The sequence below is a fragment of the Palaemon carinicauda genome, chromosome 44 (genome assembly GCF_036898095.1).
Source record: "Palaemon carinicauda isolate YSFRI2023 chromosome 44, ASM3689809v2, whole genome shotgun sequence".
Lineage (NCBI taxonomy): Eukaryota > Metazoa > Arthropoda > Malacostraca > Decapoda > Palaemonidae > Palaemon > Palaemon carinicauda.
This window is the reverse complement of record NC_090768.1, coordinates 3,022,843-3,041,041: the sequence shown is the minus strand read 5'-3', so window position 1 is coordinate 3,041,041 and position 18,199 is coordinate 3,022,843. Positions and strand designations below refer to the sequence as shown.

The 18,199-nt window shown below is 42.0% G+C and overlaps 1 protein-coding gene across 1 annotated transcript in view; it reads left to right on the top strand.

The window, feature by feature from the left end:
• The window catches only part of LOC137634337 (myotubularin-related protein 10-B), a 291,307-nt gene that overhangs the window by 99,023 nt on the left and 174,085 nt on the right, over nt 1-18,199 (top strand). The window contains exon 4 of the mRNA XM_068366732.1: nt 3,221-3,394. Within this exon, the coding sequence (XP_068222833.1) occupies nt 3,221-3,394 (174 nt within the window). The remainder of the gene's footprint in view (nt 1-3,220; nt 3,395-18,199) is intronic.

The following is an 18,199-nucleotide window of genomic DNA, read 5'->3' as shown; positions in this document are numbered from 1 at the left end:
GACTTGGTGGAAGGACAATATCAACCTAAGAGAGGGTCTTCCCCTGGCTGTTCAGACTCCCAACCACGTTCTCTTCTCGGACGCATCGGACGTGGGCTGGGGCGCGACACTAGACGGTCGGGAATGCTCAGGACTGTGGAACTCGAGTCAGAGGAGCATGCATATCAACTGCAAGGAGCTGTTGGCAGTACATCTGGCCTTGAAAAGCTTCAAGTCTCTCCTTCGAGGCAAAGTGGTGGAAGTTAACTCGGACAACGCCACGGCCTTGGCGTACATCTCCAAACAAGGAGGTACCCACTCACTGACGTTGTACGAGATCGCAAGGGACCTGCTCATCTGGTCAAAAGGTTAAGACATCTCCCTAGTAACGAGGTTCATCCAAGGCGACTTGAACGTCATAGCAGATTGTCTCAGTCGGAAAGGGCAAGTAATTCCAACCGAATGGACCCTCCACAAGGATGTGTGCAAGAGACTTTGGGCCACTTGGGGTAAACCATCCATAGATCTCTTTGCAACCTCGCTGACCAAGAGGCTTCCAATCTATTGCTCTCCAGTCCCGGACCCAGCAGCAATACATATAGATGCTTTCCTCCTAGATTGGTCACATCTGGATCTCTACGCATTCCCACCGTTCAAGATTGTCAACAAGGTACTGCAGAAGTTCGCCTCTCACGAAGGGACAAGGTTGACGTTAGTTGCTTCCCTCTGGCCCGCGAGAGAATGGTTCACCGAGATACTTCGATGGTTAGTAGACGTTCCCAGTAGTCTTCCTCTAAGGGTAGACCTTCTACGTCAGCCACACGTAAAGAAGGTACTCCAAAGCCTCCACGCTCTTCGTCTGACTGCCTTCAGACTATCGAAAGACTCTCGAGAGCTAGAGGCTTTTCGAAGGAAGCAGCCAGTGCGATTGCTAGAGCAAGGAGAGCGTCTTCCATTAGAGTCTACCAATCGAAGTGGGAAGTCTTCCGAGACTGGTGCAAGTCAGTTTCTGTATCCTCGACCAGTACCTCTGTAGCTCAAATAGCTGTTTCTCTCTTATACCTGAGAAAAGGACGATCCCTTTCAGCTCCCACTATCAAGGGCTACAGAAGCATGTTGGCATCGGTCTTCCGGCATAGAGGCTTAGATCTTTCCAAACATAAAGATCTGCAAGACCTCCTTAAGTCTTTTGAGACCACCAAGGAGCGTCGTTTGGCTACCCCTGGATGGAATTTAGACGTGGTACTAAGATTCTTCATGTCAGACAGGTTGGAGCCGTTACAATCAGCCTCCCTGAAAGATCTCACTCTTAAAACTCTTTTCCTGGTATGCTTAGCCTCGGCTAAAAGAGTCAGTGAGATTCATGCCTTCAGCAAGAACATCGGATTTTCGTCAGAAAAAGCCACTTGTTCGCTGCAACTTGGTTTTCTAGCCAAAAATGAGCTGCCTTCTCGGCCTTGGCCTAAATCTTTCGATATCCCCAGCTTATCGGAGATCGTAGGCAATGAACTAGAAAGAGTCTTATGCCCTGTTAGAGCTCTTAAGTTCTATTTAAAGCGTACTAAACCTTTACGAGGCCAATCTGAAGCTTTATGGTGTTCAGTTAAGAAACCATCCTTGCCTATGTCAAAGAATGCTTGGTCAGACTTTATCAGATTGTTAATACGAGAAGCTCATTCACATCTGAGTGAGGAAGACCGAACTTTGCTTAAGGTGAAGACGCACGAAGTTAGAGCTGTAACAACTTCCGTGGCCTTTAAGCAAAATATATCTCTGCAAAGTATAATGGACGCAACCTATTGGAGAAGCAAGTCAGTGTTCGCGTCATTTTACTTGAAAGATGTCCAGTCTCTTTACAAGAACTGCTACACACTGGGACCATTCGTAGCAGCGAGTGCAGTAGTGGGTGAGGGCTCAACCACTACAATTCCCTAATTCCTTATCCTTTTAATCTGTCTCTTGAAATGTTGTTTTTTTATGGGTTGTCCGGAAGGCTAAGAAGCCTTTCGCATCCTGGTTGATTTGGCGGGTGGTCAAAGTCATTTCTTGAGAGCGCCTAGATTAGGGGTTTGATGAGGTCCTGTTGTATGGGTTGCAACCCTTGATACTTCAGCTCCTAGGGGTCGATCAGCATCCTAAGAGGATCGCGAGGCTCCGTAAGGAAGACGTACTTAAAAGGCAGAGTAATTGTTCAAGTCGACTTCCTTACCAGGTACCTATTTATTTCGTTTTTGTTATTTTGATAACTTCTAAAATGAAATAAAAAACTCTTAGCTCATAAAATGTAAACATATATTACTGGTCTCTACCCACCATCCTGGGTGTGAATCAGCTATATATTCACCGGCTAAGTTAAATATTTAAAAATGATATTTTGATTATAAAATAAATTTTTGAATATACTTACCCGGTGAATAAAAATTAAATGACCCTCCCTTCCTCCCCAATAGAGACGCAGTGGGACGAGGAGAAAATTGAGTCTTTGTTTACATAAGAGCTGGGTATCTGGTCGACAGATGGCGCTGTTGGGCACACCCGCAACCTGTGTAGCGATCGCTGGCGAGTTTTTCCGTAGATTTTGTCTGTCGAGCAACAGAGTTGCAGCTATATATTCACCGGGTAATTATATTCAAAAATTTATTTTATAATCAAAATATCATATTAATACTGACGAGTAGTTTTATATCTTTCGACGGCTATTTATCGTGGAATTATTACGGAATAACATAGTCACTTCAATGAATATATATTTTTTTTTTTACACAAAATCACAGTGTTTTACCATTATTTAGAGAAAATTATATAAATCTAATTTCTGGAAAATTACTCTATAATTTTATAATGAATGAAAAAATATTTTGGTTGTTTAACATGAAATACAATAGAAAATAAGGGAAACTTTTGAAAAATTTATTCTGTAATCAGCAGTAAAACAAATAATGAAATGGAGGTTATTATAGAGTAAGTGTGCAAGTATATCTGATGGTGACAAATCTCGTATTTAGCTTAAGTAGCAGATCCGCGGCCTCGTAGTGAAGGGGTTAAGGGAAATGTACTACAGAATTGTTTTAGTGAGTGAGTGACAGAATGATTATTCCTTCATAGTAATCACAAACTATATGCACATTTGATCTCCCACTTTGGCTGGTGAACACAGTTGTAAGTTATAGTTTTATATAGGAAATAGAAGAAAATTTTATTTAATTTTGTTATACAGTATGTGATTTTTCTTTTTCTTCAGGAAGCTGAACTCCATGAATTAAGCTTGCAGAGTCATTTCCTTAGTGTTAATGACATATGTCTGTCAGAGATTGATCTTGTCTACCAAATAACTGAAGGCTCAACCAAAAAGAAAAGGTTACTCCATAATGCCCCTCTTCCTTCAAGACTGCCCGGGCTTCAGTTAGTTTTAAAGGTTTGTTGTTAAATAAAGATTTATTTACTTTTTTTGTCATATTTCATAGAGAAGGAATTAAAAGTGCATCACTTATGCTATGATTTAGATGCTGTAGAACTAAAATGGTATTTACTCCGTCCTCACTGAGATCTTTGCATTGGATTCCGCAGATGTGCTAAAAGTGAACTTTGGGATTTAGTTGTTTGGCTTATCTCCATAACTGGTGATGAGTATATGTATAGTTCCGGAGACAATTCCAATGCGGCCAGTTTACTGAGAAAGAAGGGTTTGTGGCAGGACTAGTGTTAGTAGCACTGACGAGGAAGTTAAATGGAGTGAGGTAACCTTCATAAACTGAGGTTTAGGGTTGTGGCCACAAATATACTAAGATTGGGGACAAATTCCACATAAACTCAATACGACCAAATTTTGCATTGCTTAGTACTGTGGAGTATAAAATTATTTAATGTCCTACCTTATCAGGCTTTTAGTATATTACATGCCAGATTGTGTAAAAATCTTCGAACTAATATGAAATGACCATACCTTATGTTCTCATATCATTATTATCTTTGTTGCTCTTTTGTTAAGGGGCCAGCCGGCTACTGCCGTTTTTTAATGACAGGACTTTGACTTCCATATCACTTAATAAGATGACTTAGGACATCTTCAAACTGCATAAGATTTTTGCCTCTGACCTTCGGTTTTGTGACACCAGGGCAATTTATCCTGAAAATTAGTGTTTTTCAAATTCTATCTCCTCCCTTGATAATTATTACCAAGATCTGGGGTTACTACCCTAAATAGACCCGATATAGACCTCCAATAAATTGAAAAGTTTTTTCTAAAAGTAATATTTTTTTGCCAGGTACGATTTTTTTCATTATGGTAAATAAATAAATCTAAAAACCAGGGGAAAAAAATCAAGAAAAAAATAGGAAAAAAAAAATGGTAAAAAGGGCTTCATTTCACTGTTTTATAATGTATTTCTAAGTTATATACTGTACCAAATTTCAATGCTATATCTTTAAAACTAAGGGAGACCATTGAATTTGACAGTCAATAAGTATAGTTTTGAAATACGGGTGTTTAAAGTTTTTCTTTGTATTTTTACACAGACAATATTAATAAATCATGATTATTATGAATTTTATGTTCTTTTTTGGGGTATTAATAAAAGAAAACAAAGTTATTTAGCATAAGTCAATCATAAATGAAGATCCTTTTGCTTCATATCTTGCTTCTTTTGGCTCCTGTGTGGCAAGGCAGCTGCTCCTATATCCACAACACACACACACACACACACACACCTCTCTCTCTCTCTCTCTCTCTCTCTCTCTCTCTCTCTCTCTCTCTCTCTCTCTCTCTCTCTCTGCACTACTGATATTACCCTCTTCTGAACTCTTAATAGAGTAAATTTTCTTCTTCCTTATGTTAGCAAGATGTTAAAATTGTCTCTTCCTTTTTGAAATTATAAAATTATTGCCGAAAACGAGAAAAACAAACGTAAAAATGAGGGAATGTCAGATGGCATTCAAAGTTTTTCTTAGTATTTTTACAAAGACAATATTAATAAATCCTGATCATTATGAATTTTATGTTCCTTTTTGGATATTGATAAACAAAAACAAAGTTATTTATCATAATTTACTCATAAACGAAGATCCTTTTGCTCAATATCTTGCTTCTTTTGGTTTGTGTCAGGCTAGGTCATCGCTTCTCCTTCCACACAACTCTCTCTCTCTGCACTATTGATATTAGCTTCTTCCGAAATCTTACTAGAGCAAATTTTCTTCTTCCTTATGTTAGTAAGATGTTGAAATTGTCTTTTCCTCTTTGAAATGATAAAACTCTTGCAGAAAACGAGAAAAACAAATGTAAAAATGAGTGAATGTCAGTGCTCAAACTCGGGCATGAACCCTCTATGAGGTTTGTGGTAGGACTGAAAGGCGAAGGCTGTGATTTACCGTGTAATACATCGTCTGTAACTCGTGGAAGCTATACAGATGCCATTGTTCACAATTTCTTTTACATTAAAATGTAATAATTATCAAAATGTACGATAACAGAAGAAATACTGCATTTTCTTTTAAGGGAACAATGTTTATGGTTTAATGAGTTATTTTTACTAATTACCCTGTAACTATGAAAGTAAGAGGAATTTTGACAAAATATTGCGTGTACACATTCTCCATTCCCATACGAAGGTCTTTGATTTTTTCAGGATTTTGTGTTCCTCCTATACCCCCATATATTGGCATTCCAGCCAGGCCCCTTAAGTTGGTAGGTAATAACTTAGTGGCAACACATCATCCCCAGTCTTAAAGGTCCTTTCCATTTTACCTTTCTCGTCAGGGCTACCAATACAAATCTTGCCTCAAACTCTTCTTTCTCATTAACTGGTCCCGTTGGAAAACTCCGGATCTGTACCAACATTGTGATTTTCCACCCTCAGTAATGAGTAGATCAGTGTTTCTTCACTTATGGTTAAACCAGCAGTGTAGATATTTTACTAACTAGCATTCCTTGTTAGTCACCCATCCAGTGCAGACAAAACCCAGCTTTGCTTAACGTTATTGATTGGAAGATCAGTAGTATAGCCCATTTCCAATACAGAAGAAGCAAGTACAGTACCGTATCTACTATCTGGGTATTGTGTGATTAATTTTTCAATCTCCCATCTAGAGTCATGAATATTTTTCTTTTTGTAATGAAGTTCTCATTAAAAGAGTGTGCATTGACTTCACCATGTGGCAATTATAAAAATGAAATATATCACATAGTCATTAATAAAGAGAGGAGGACTCGAGAAATATAAGAAACTATAGAGGTGCGTAGGTTAACAGCAATCACCAGTTCCTCATTGCTAAACTGAAATTAAAACTGAAAGCACCCAACAGAAATGTGGATAGAATACCTAGGTTTGATACAACTAAGCTTCTAGAAGATGAGTACAGAGAAACATTTGCCATTGAATGTAGGAATTGATTCGCAATCTTAAGAGACTTTAAGAGATGAAGAACGGTCTGATATTAAGAACGTATATGAGTCAGTTGGTAGTGATGTTTTGGGACATGCAGTTACAAGGAGAGGGTCATGGATATCAAATGATACGTGGAATACTATAAGTCATGGATATCAAATGATACGTGGAATACTATAAAAAGGAAGAGGACAGAAATTTATTGTTGAAAGTTTCCAAGGAACTAATGACAATTACAAGGTTGAGCATGCTAAGTATTCTAGTATTAATAGTGAGGTCAAAAGAAAAACCAGGGATGACTGGAGAGAATGTTTAGGCAGGAAAGCGGATGAAGCTGACAAAGCTATGAATTCTGGGAGTGGCTTTGGTTAAGAATTACTCCTAGAATTATTAATGAAATCTCTACGGGGGCAAAGAAGAAGCAGCATATACCCATCAGAAAGAGAGATGGATCTGTTATAACAACAGAAGATAAAGAAAGACAGTGTTGGATGGAACACTTTAGTGAGGTCATGAATAGGAGATATGAAGGGAATAATTGATTGATATACCAGAAGCTGATGAAGACCCTAATGTGCTTTTGAATGAATTCAGTGTGTTTGAAGTAGAAGCTATCAATATAAAACTCAGGAAATAGAAAGCCTCTGGTTATGATTGAATAACTGCCAAGATGATACTGACTGGATATCAAATGATACGTGGAATACTATAAAAAGGAAGAGGACAGAAATTTATTGTTGAAAGTTTCCAAGGAACTAATGACAATTACAAGGTTGAGCATGCTAAGTATTCTAGTATTAATAGTGAGGTCAAAAGAAAAACCAGGGATGACTGGAGAGAATGTTTAGGCAGGAAAGCGGATGAAGCTGACAAAGCTATGAATTCTGGGAGTGGCTTTGGTTAAGAATTACTCCTAGAATTATTAATGAAATCTCTACGGGGGCAAAGAAGAAGCAGCATATACCCATCAGAAAGAGAGATGGATCTGTTATAACAACAGAAGATAAAGAAAGACAGTGTTGGATGGAACACTTTAGTGAGGTCATGAATAGGAGATATGAAGGGAATAATTGATTGATATACCAGAAGCTGATGAAGACCCTAATGTGCTTTTGAATGAATTCAGTGTGTTTGAAGTAGAAGCTATCAATATAAAACTCAGGAAATAGAAAGCCTCTGGTTATGATTGAATAACTGCCAAGATGATACTGACTGAAAATTGAATGACTCCCAGAATACTTACAGTACAAGATTATTTTTTGGGCTCAAGCCATGTCGTCCTGATGGAAGGTTCCTATAGGTTGCTTTCTAAGGGATATTTGGCTACAGTGATATTCCCAAAGAATTAACCTTTAGGTCTCGAAAATTCTAACTCCTGGCGCGAATATCCTTAAAATTTCTCTTAAGGATATCGCATAAATCAGGGGACGTTTATCTTGATACGACACATAGCAATCTTCACCTCGAATAGCGTTTTCGTTTCGAGGGGGGAAGAGTGGCAAAAAATAGAAGGGGAGCCGTTATCAAGGTTACCCTTCCTCCCGTACTACTATTGAGTATCTAGATGGCGATGTATCCAAGATGGCGCTCATTCCTATTTTGGTAGCGATTTCGTACGGTGGTGTTCTTAGTTGATCTAACGTTTTGATCACTTTTGTAAGGATTTATTATGCAATCTCCAGCTTCTTTTTCCTTTGGAAAGTTGAGTATTTATTCTTTATAGTGTATAATTTTTAGCTTCTGCCTCACAGTGAAATTAGAGTAAATTTTTGTGTTGAGCTATGCCTGTTACCGGAGGCGCCATGGGTGCTGTCGTTCGTTATGCATGTGTTATTTAGTTAGCAGAACGACTTTCCCGGTTGTAATAGCAATAATAAATTATGAAAGCTATTTAGGCACAATTATACTAGTAATGATATATATTTTATGTATAATTTCCTCTTCCTTTTGTTGATCATATACGTTAGAGTTTCGATGATATAGGTAACCGAGTCTCGTCTCGCGCTAGGCTACCTAGCCTAGGCACTGTGGTGTACTCTCAGACATTATCCCCGTTTACCCTTGTGTATCGTTTATTGATTGAACGGGAGATAGTTTATCTCTTAGAATTATATAACTCGATACTTGTCTCTTGCGGGGATTTAAGGGTAATCCCTCCTTCCCTCTGAGTGCCACAGCAGGCGGCAACCCTATCTGGTCTTCCCATAGAGTAGTCCACTCCGGCTTGACTAGGCTAGGGTTTTCTGTCTCCCACCTTTGCCAGCGAGATCCCGGCTTTGGTTTTCGACAGAACCTCAGAGTATTCAGTCTTTCTGCCGGCGGCAGAGCAGCAGGGTGAGTAGTCACTCCCCTGCCGGCTTACAGCTGCCGGCATAGGAGGCTAAGCCTCCCTAGGCCGCACCTGAAGTGGTAGTATGTTGCCGCCACCTTCTCCCCTGCAGTCTAGAAGACTAGTCCTGTGTCAGCAGACCCTAGGCTGAAGAATAGTATTCTTCTGCCGCCTGGGATGTCGCCGATACTGAAACATTGTTTCTCTCTTGTGTTGAGGCGGCGGCAATCCTGCCGCCTTCTTCTACACTCGATAGATTCGGCAGACCCTAGTCCGAAGGATAGTTATTCTTCTGCCGCCTAGTATGGCGCCAATACTGAAACATTGTTTCACTCTTGTGTGGAAGGGCCGTCAATCCTGCCGCCCTCTTCTACACTTGATACAGGACCCTTTTCCCTTCCCCTCTCTGTCCTTTAGCGATAACTTAGCCATCGCAATCCTGTGGCCGTTGTCCTGCAATCTCACCATTTGCTGGGTGGGTTGCGGTGCCGGCCGGGCTCCTACATAAACAGGTGTTTAGTCACTCAGTCTTTCCCTTATGGACACAAGGGTCCGGGAAGGTTGTGCCGGTGAGAGATCCTTCTGCTGCTGAAGGTTCTTCAGTCCTCTCTTGGACTGCCATCCACATTCCTGAAACCGGCAATGCCGGCAACGGATCTTGCGGCTGGATGGAAGCCTGAGTGATGCATTCTCCCCTTCTATTTGAACCTTCATTCTGGAGGAAGGCAGTAAGGTTATATACTTACACCCTTACTTATTGTAAACATACATTTTAATAAGGCAGCCCTTCACTCCATGCTTTTTCTCTGTGAGCTAGTAGTAACCCAGCCGGCAGCATGTCAGCTGGACCAGTACTGCCAGGTACTACCCGGCCGGCGACATGTCGCCGGCCGGACCGTGCCGCCAGGTGCAGCCCTGCTGGCAACATGCCAGCTGAACTACAGTATATGATTATACAGTAACCAGTATATTTGCAGTATAGCATATACTGCAGATAGAAAACTATTGTATACATTATACAGTAGTTATTTCTAACATAATTTTGTGTATCCTTGCACAGTCTTTTACTGAGACCAGTCCTATATTGAAAGAATAGAATTCCTTCAATACTGTACTCTGATTAGAAATCAGTTAATAACTTTCCATACAATATTAAATAGTTTAGAGGGGTCAGTGGTAGTACACTTTTCTATCCCTAGAGGTTAGACCCCTTCTCTTTTGAGTTTTCCCTGATCAGGAAACTCTATAGTTTTCATATTGGAAGGGGAGGTCACAGCAATTGACTGGGAGGGATACACAAGTATGTGTCTTTCTGAACTACAGCATATGATTATACAGTAGCCAGTATATTTGCAGTATAGTATATACTGCAGACAGCAAACTATAGTATTTATTATACAGTAGTTATTTCCAACATACCTTGTGCATCCTTGTACAGTTTTGCCGAAACCTATCCTATATTGAAAGAATAGAATTCCTTCAATACTCTGATTGGAAATCAGTTAATACTTACCCCACAATATTAAATATTAAGAAGGGTCAGTGGCAGTGTACAATTTTCTATCCCTATAGGTTAGAACCTTTCTCTTTTGAGTTGCCCTGATAAAGGAAACTCTATATCTTAAATATTGGGGGGAGGTCACAGCAATTGGCTGGAAGGGATACACAAGTATGTATCTTTCCTAATTTCCTTCTAGCTTACTATCCTAAGCTATGATGATTAAAATTTTGCATATCTTTTTATCATGTGAGATAAACAATCGCATACTCATTTTATTTTCCTTTCTTTACAGGAGAAACCCCAGATGAAATGCGATGGAATCATCTGCAACCCTAAAAGTAGGAACTTCTACGGTCACAAAGCGTGCAGGTCTCATGCCCCCTGCACCATCATTACCGAATCCCTGCAATGTTGGGACCCCCAAGTCTGCAATATCTGCCGGACCTTGGTGGCCGAAGGTTTCGACGACCCCAAGTCAACGGAGTCGAGGGATGCGACACGTGAAAAGCTGCGCAAGTGGGTAAGAGGGTTCCAGAAGAACTCTCCGGGACCATACCTACCTAACGATAGGATGCGTAGCTTGCTGTTTCCGAAAGCGGGTAGTGAAATGGTTGTGCCCCAAGCACGACTCGGACCTCCCTGCGTCCAGATTGCCAAGGAGGAGTCTACTCTACCTCCGGAAGATGATGATGATGTCGAGTTGGATCTGTCTGTGCCGGCACCGGGGCTGTTACCCTCGACATCTTCAGCTTCTACCCCTCCATTGGACAACATGACCCAGGCACTGGCCCATCTTACGGATTTAATGGAGAACATTCGCAAACGAGGCGAAGCAAGGGAAGTCATGATTTTGGACCACGATAAGGCACAGGCTCACTTGTTAAGTAGCCTGAGAAAGGTGGGCTATTCGGTTTCGAAAGTGTCCGCCTTGAGCAAGAAACACCCTACCTTTCTTGCTCCTGCTTCAATAGCCTTCCCCTTTACGTGGAAGGCATTTAATTCTGTTGCCAAGGCAGTGGAGGCAGGCAAACCATGCCCTGCACTAGAGGAGTGTAGGCCTCTATCGTTAGCCTTGCCCATGCAAGAGAAGGAATGGAAGGAAGTCCACCTAACCTTCTCAGTAGGGAAACTAGACGCAGACATCGCTGGACGACAGTTTAGCGAGAACCTCCCTAAACTTTCTGACTTTCTCTTGTGCAAGGAACAAGAGACGAAGGAGAGACTTGCGGGATCGTTATCCCTACAAAACTGCATAGAGATGTGCGCAGGCCAACGAAGTACCCCAGACATGCTCAGGGTCCTGGCAAAAATGCATATGGCCCCCCTAGTAAAGGACCTGTATGTTTTCATGAAAGCTAGGAGAGCCTGTAGAGAGTTCGTGTTTGCTGCTGCAACAGTGAAACATGAACCCAGGGAGCTGATATCTTCTAACATCTTGGATAAAGACCTCTTCCCGAACGAAGTAGTCAAAGAGGTAGTCGAGAAAGCCATCACGGAGAATAGGAACCTTCTCCAGAAGTGGGGCATCTCTTCAAAGAGGAAGTCTTCCCCGGATGCGGGTCCCCAACCTAAAAGGAAGACAAAGAAGTCTACACTTCCCCCTTGGCCGGCTCAACAACATCCCACAGTTACTATGACCGCGGTGCCCCAAGTGGTGGCCCAAACACAGACCACCTTCCAAGTGGTGCCTCAACAGCTGGTTGCCCAGTCACCAGCGTTCAACTGCGGGTTTGAGAGGCAGACCACTACCTCTCGGTTGAAAGGTAAAGGATCCAGACGGGGCTCCTCTAGACATCCCTCAAGAAGTAGTGGAGGAGGCGGTCGAGGAGGTAAACCCTCCGATCAATCGAAGCAAGGAGACGCTTCCGGTAGGAGGGAGGTTCCAACAATTTCAGGATCGTTGGACCTTCGATCCTTGGGCCCACTGCCTATTCAAGATTGGACTAGGATGGAAATGGAACAAGTCTCCACCATCATTTCCAAAATTCTTCCAACACTTCACCCCCGCATTAGAAGAATATACCCTATAGCTCTTGAGCATACAGGTTATAAGGAAAGCAAAGTCCATCAAATTCCAAGGAAGGCTGTTTTGTGTTCCCAAGAAAGACTCAGACAAACTCACATTCATTCTGGACTTGTCGCCACTTAACAAGTTCATCGAGAACAAGAAGCTCAGGATGTTAACCTTCAACACACAAGGACCCTGTTACAAAAAGGGGTGTTCACAGTCTCGATAGACCTGACAGATGCCTATTGGCACCTTCTAGTCAGTCGCCCCCTCTTCTCCTACCTAGGATTCAAGTGACAGAAGATAAAGTATGTTCTAGGAGCCATACCCTTCGGACTAAACATAGTCCCAAGTATCTTCATGAAACTTGCAGACGCAGTCACGCAACAACTACGCCTAGAAAGTGTTCAGGTAGCAGTGTACCTTGACGACGGGCTGGTGTGGGCAGCATCCAAAACGGCTTGTCTGCAAGCATCCAAAGAAGTGATCCAGTTCCTGGAACATCCGGGATGCAAGATCAACTTCAAGAAGTCTCGACACTCTCCAGCTCAAAGGTTCCAGCCATTGGAACCTGAGGTCACATTGTCTCTCCATTCCCTCAGGGAAGAGGAGGGAGATCGCAGGGTCTGTCAAGAGACTACTGTAATCCGACAGGATTTCAAGACGCCAACAGGAAAGAGTACTGGGCTCTCTCCAGTTTGCAGCGGTAACAGACCCAGTGCTAAGAGCACAGCTAAAAGATGCGTCAGGAGTCTGGAGAAGATACGCATCAAACGCTCGAAGGGATCTAAAATGACCGATACCGGCTTTACTACGATCACTTCTCAACCCATGGTCGAAGGCCAAGAGCCTAATGAGGACCGTGCCCTTGCAACCACCTCTGCCGTCGAGGACCATCCACATGGATGCCTCGATGGAAGAAAGGGGAGTTCACTCCCATCAATGGGAAGTCCAAGGGACTTGGTCACCTCTGTTCAAGGCCTTTCTCATCAATATTTTGGAAGCCATGGCAGTCCTCTTGACAGCGAAGTGATAGTGAGATGTCTGAACCGACAAGGCTCGAGATCGTCCCATATCACCCATGTGATATTAGCCATCCTTTGCCTAGAGAGATGGCACCTATCAGCAGTTCACTTACAAAGGTTCCGCAATGTGACAGCGGATGCTCTATTCAGGCCCAAGCCGATAGAGCCAGAATGGTCTCCAGACGCAGACTCATTCTTCTCCATCTTGGAACAAGTCCCGGAACTGCAGATCGACCTCTTCACGACGAGCGACATCAAGAAACTACCTCGATATGTAGCCCCATACGAGGATCCTCTAGAGGAGATACGGATGCCATGTCCCTAGTTTGAAACGATTGGACCTGGAATTTCCTGTTCCTTCCATCCAATCTCCTGCTGAAGGTCCTCAAAAAGCTGAGATCCTTCCAGGGAACGGCAGCTCTAGTGGCCCCCAAGTGGCCCAAGAACAACTGGTTCCCTCTAGTGATGGAACTGAGGCTGAGGCTGGTCCTTATACCGAACCCAGCACTGTCTCAACGGGTTCACAAGTCGACTGTCTTCGCTTCATCACTGAGAACCCAAAACCTTCATTTTTTTATATAAAACTTACCCGCTGGTTATATAATGGCTAAAGTCCCTGGACGCCTCGGCAGGAAATTCAAAATCTCGCGCGGCTTAGCGCAGATATGCCAGGTTTACCCTAGCGCCCTCGCGGTACTACAGGTAGAACTATACCCAACCAATTCAGATTTTCCCTGCCGGCCATAGCTGGCTGTACTATTGGAAATTCTCTCTCGTTTTCTTACTCTGTTTGGATGTTATTTGGTGATGTATTAACGTTTTTGAGTTTAGGCTTGCGCTTATTTGTTTTATTTGATTTGTGATCACGTATTTATAACTTAAAAGATGAGATTAGAAGGTTTTTCAACCTATTTTAAACCTCATGAAAGCATAAGGGCGTAATGTAAACATTTCGTCCATTGATGACGTCACTGCCTCTTCCATAGGCTAAAAGTCTGTCTTGCTTTTTTACAAAGAATGATAAGTGAATATTCTCTTAAAGCATTAAGTTATAAATTAAATTAAAAGAATTATTTTGAGAAAATTTTATCCTTTTAATAGTTTTCTTTGATAATCTTCGATCTGTTTGCAAAGATTAACTAGCGCTCAGTTTATTTTTGTTACGCAGTAGTCAGTATCGTTATGATATTACAATATATTGTAGTGATTTTTTGAATAGTACATTCTCCTTACTTCTCAAGTTTTAAGTTGTACTATATAAAAGGAACATTTTATTTTGCAATTAATTGGTCGTTTCAGTATTTTTCCTTAGTCAGAGATTAAAGGAAGTTACAGTTCAGTTTATTTTATACGATGCAATATTCTTTTCAATCGATGTAGCGCACGATTCTATGTATCGTTGTTGCTTTGGTGGTTTTTGGAATACTAAAATTGTTCGTATATTATTTGTAGATGTTCCAATGGTGCGAGTGATGATTCGTCTTTTATTGGAACCCCTTAATTTAAGGGTTTATTTTAATTTATAAATATATCTATTAAGGTAATATTTGATATTTAATATTTTGTTGCAGTTATATGGGATTCGGTACTTTTGCATTCCCATTCAAACCAGTGACAGAATTATAAGTCTCTCCCTACGGAGTTCATTTCGTTTGAGAGAGCGTATACTTTGGTTTTCAGGTAATTATGAAACTATCTTTGTACCAAAGAGTAAAGTGCAAATTTTTTAGTGATAAATTATGCAGTGAATTTTTTCAGTGGAGAGAGCTTCTATTCGGACCTGTCATTATCCTAGCCTTAGACTTCTGTCGAGCTCCCGGACCCAGGGGAGAAGTTAAGTCGAACGGCGAAAGGAATCGAGAGGGTAACCAGGCGTTACAGTCTTTTAAGACTCGAACAGAAGTCCTCTCGAGCGTTTTCTGTCGATCACCAGAACGCTCACCCTCGCTATAGATAAAGCGAGGTATTAGTGTTTTCAAACATCATACGCGCGCTTCAGGCGCTAAGCTGAAAACAAAATTAGATTCGTTCTGCGTGTGTTACGTTTCATGCGGCGCGGACGTAGTGCCGCTGCCTCCACCTGATGGGTGTCATCTCTCGACAGTGGCAAGCGCTATGGATCGACGAAGATAATGCTGAATACGTTTCGCCCAAGGTTGATCCTTGATCTTTGCTGTTAGGCATGAAACAGCAACTATCTTCGTTTATGCAGTCTTTTCAGCCTGCCGTTAACAGTGCGGTTGGGTGTCTCGATTCCGTTCTTTGACACGGTCGCACAGGCGGCCTACCAACCGCAATGTTCAACGGTGGGAGAAAGTGGATGCATTACCTCGATTATCTGCTCAACGCAAACTGACCGCTCATAGCGCCTAGTATCAGTCTATCCAGACGCGCCGACGTTCGCCAGGCAGCAGAGCCGGCGAAGCGTCATCGGAACGATGCGGCAACGGAAACGGAACGTCAATGGAATGGAGCGAAGCGCCACGTCAGTGTGGACTCTTCAGCGTCAGTGTGGACGCTTCAGTGTCAGTGTGGATGCTTCAGTGTCAGTGTGGACGCTTCAGCATCAGTGTGGACGCTTCAGTGTCAGTGTGGATGCTTTCAGTGTCAGTAGGGACGCTTCATTATTATTATTATATGCTAAGCTACAATCCTAGCTGGAAAAGCAGGATGCTATAAGCCCAGGGGCTCCAACAGGGAAAATAGCCCAGTGAGGAAAGGAAATAAGGAAAAATAAAATATTTTAGGAATAGTAACATTATTAAAATAAATATTTCCTATTTAAACTATGAAAACTTTAACAGAACAAGAGGAAGAGGAACTAAATAGAAAAGTATGCCAGAGTGTACCCTCAAGCAAGAGAACTCTAACCCAAGGCAGTGTAAGACCATGGTACAGAGGCTATGGCACTACCCAAGAATAGAGAACAATGGTTTGATTTTGGAGTGTTCTTCTCCTAGAAGAGCTGCTTACCATAGCTAAAGAGTCTCTTATATCCTTACCAAGAGGAAAGTAGCCACTGAACAATTACAGTGCAGTAGTTAACCCCTTGGGTGAAGAAGAATTGTCTATTAATCACAGTGTTGCCAGGTGTATGAGGACAGAGGAGAATCTGTAAAGGATAGGCCAGACTATTCGGTGTCTGTGTAGGCAAAGGGAAAGAACCGTAACCAGAGAGAAGGATCCTATGTGGTACTGTCTGGCCAGTCAAAGGACCCCATAACTCTCTAGCGGTAGTATCTCAACGAGCGGCTGGTGCCCAGGCCAACCTACTACTACTACCAGTGTGGACGCTTCGCTACCTATGACAATAGACTTTGATGTCTACCTGACCATGACCGGCTAGTGTTGAGTTATTGTTACTCCAGGCCCTATATTAAGAAATAAATCTCAACTAAAAAGATATTATATTTTCAGACCAAGGCCTGCTGGGCTAACTCTTGGTTGGGAGAACTAGAATTAAAACCTCTAAGCATTGAGGTCTAAATTCATAATCATAAGGAGTGGATTCCTAAGAATCAAGACTTCTCTTCCTAGGATCGAGATTGGAAGAGGATGGGAATAACTGTCAGAAACTCATGAGAATTTTTCTGAAGAGTTTCCCATATATTTTTTACCTGCTGCTCCTCGTTCTAACTTCAGAGTTTTCGCTAGTTGAGTTGATGGTGTCTCTATTTGTTTTATTTTATTTTTATTACTAGCCAGGCTACAACCCTAGTTGGGAAAGCAAGATGCTTTAACCCAAAGGGCTCCTTTAGGGAACGATGGCCCAGTAAATTAATAGGAAAATGAATAAATATGTAAATTAACATTAAATCATTCTCAGAAAAATAACGAACCTTACTGTAGAGATTGATGCAGCGCCTGCAGCTGCAACAGCAGAAAGGGCATTAAGGCCTTTATGAGAATAGAACGTAAAAGTATATCTCCCATCACGGGCAAATCTTTTATGATTTAATGTATTATGTTTTTAAACCGCTCTTGTTAGTGACTTGTAAACATAGCGCAGTGCTCTGGAGGAGGAGTTTGTTCGTGTTCACCTTGCCCGTAGCCCTATACCTCTTCCTTACATTCCAACCCCTGGGAGAAGGAAGGTCGGTAGGTTGAGGTACTTCGCGGACCTTGTGCATTAAACGTTTGTTACGCCGAGTGATACTATTGATGCAGTCCAAGACGTTCCCTCTCCACTTTGGAATGATGAAGTAATGCTCTTTTCTTCGCCTACGATTGTCGAGCTATGACATCACAACCATGTGACATAGTATCTTGAAAAGAGCGAAGTTGGAATGTCTTGAAGCGATCAGTTCATCATCGCTATGGTATCATGTATTTTGTAACTTTTTATTGCGTATTAGAACGCAGTTCCCTCACGAAAATGACATTCTACGTTTCCTCTGTCTACCAGACTAGGAAGTTACTCGTCATGTATGCACGCGAACAGAACTTACCCTCGCACCGGGCGTGTTGTGATGCTTAAACAGGAAGCAATCGAGTGTGTTTTTTCTTCCGCGAGAGAAGCGGAAGTCAGACAAGTCACATACAATCCTAGCTCTTCTTCTGGAATCTGACGCACTTTCAGGGAGGAAAGACTTTGTCCTCATCGAAGGACGCAAAACCTAGACTTTGTAGTCACCAATCAATATGTCCAAGACCTTTCAGGAGTCGTATGTTTTCTAATAACTTATCCTGCAGTAACTGATGTTCTCTGGAAGTTTTTTCTTTTCGGAAGAAGGCAACGTGTCAGCACCAGAATCGTGTAAGACACATAGTTCTTCGGAGAAAAGGTGCTCAGTTTGTTTCTTTTCACGCTTCTTCTCCTCCCCCAGTTTGGGGAAATGTCTATTACTTTCTTCTGAGGTCTAGCGACTACTGTTGACGGTATCTCACAGCATTGGATACGTTCAGTTCGCGCACAAGGCACACTTGAAATGTCATAGGGACTCTCCCAGGTCGCTCACAGGACTGCAGTTGATGTTC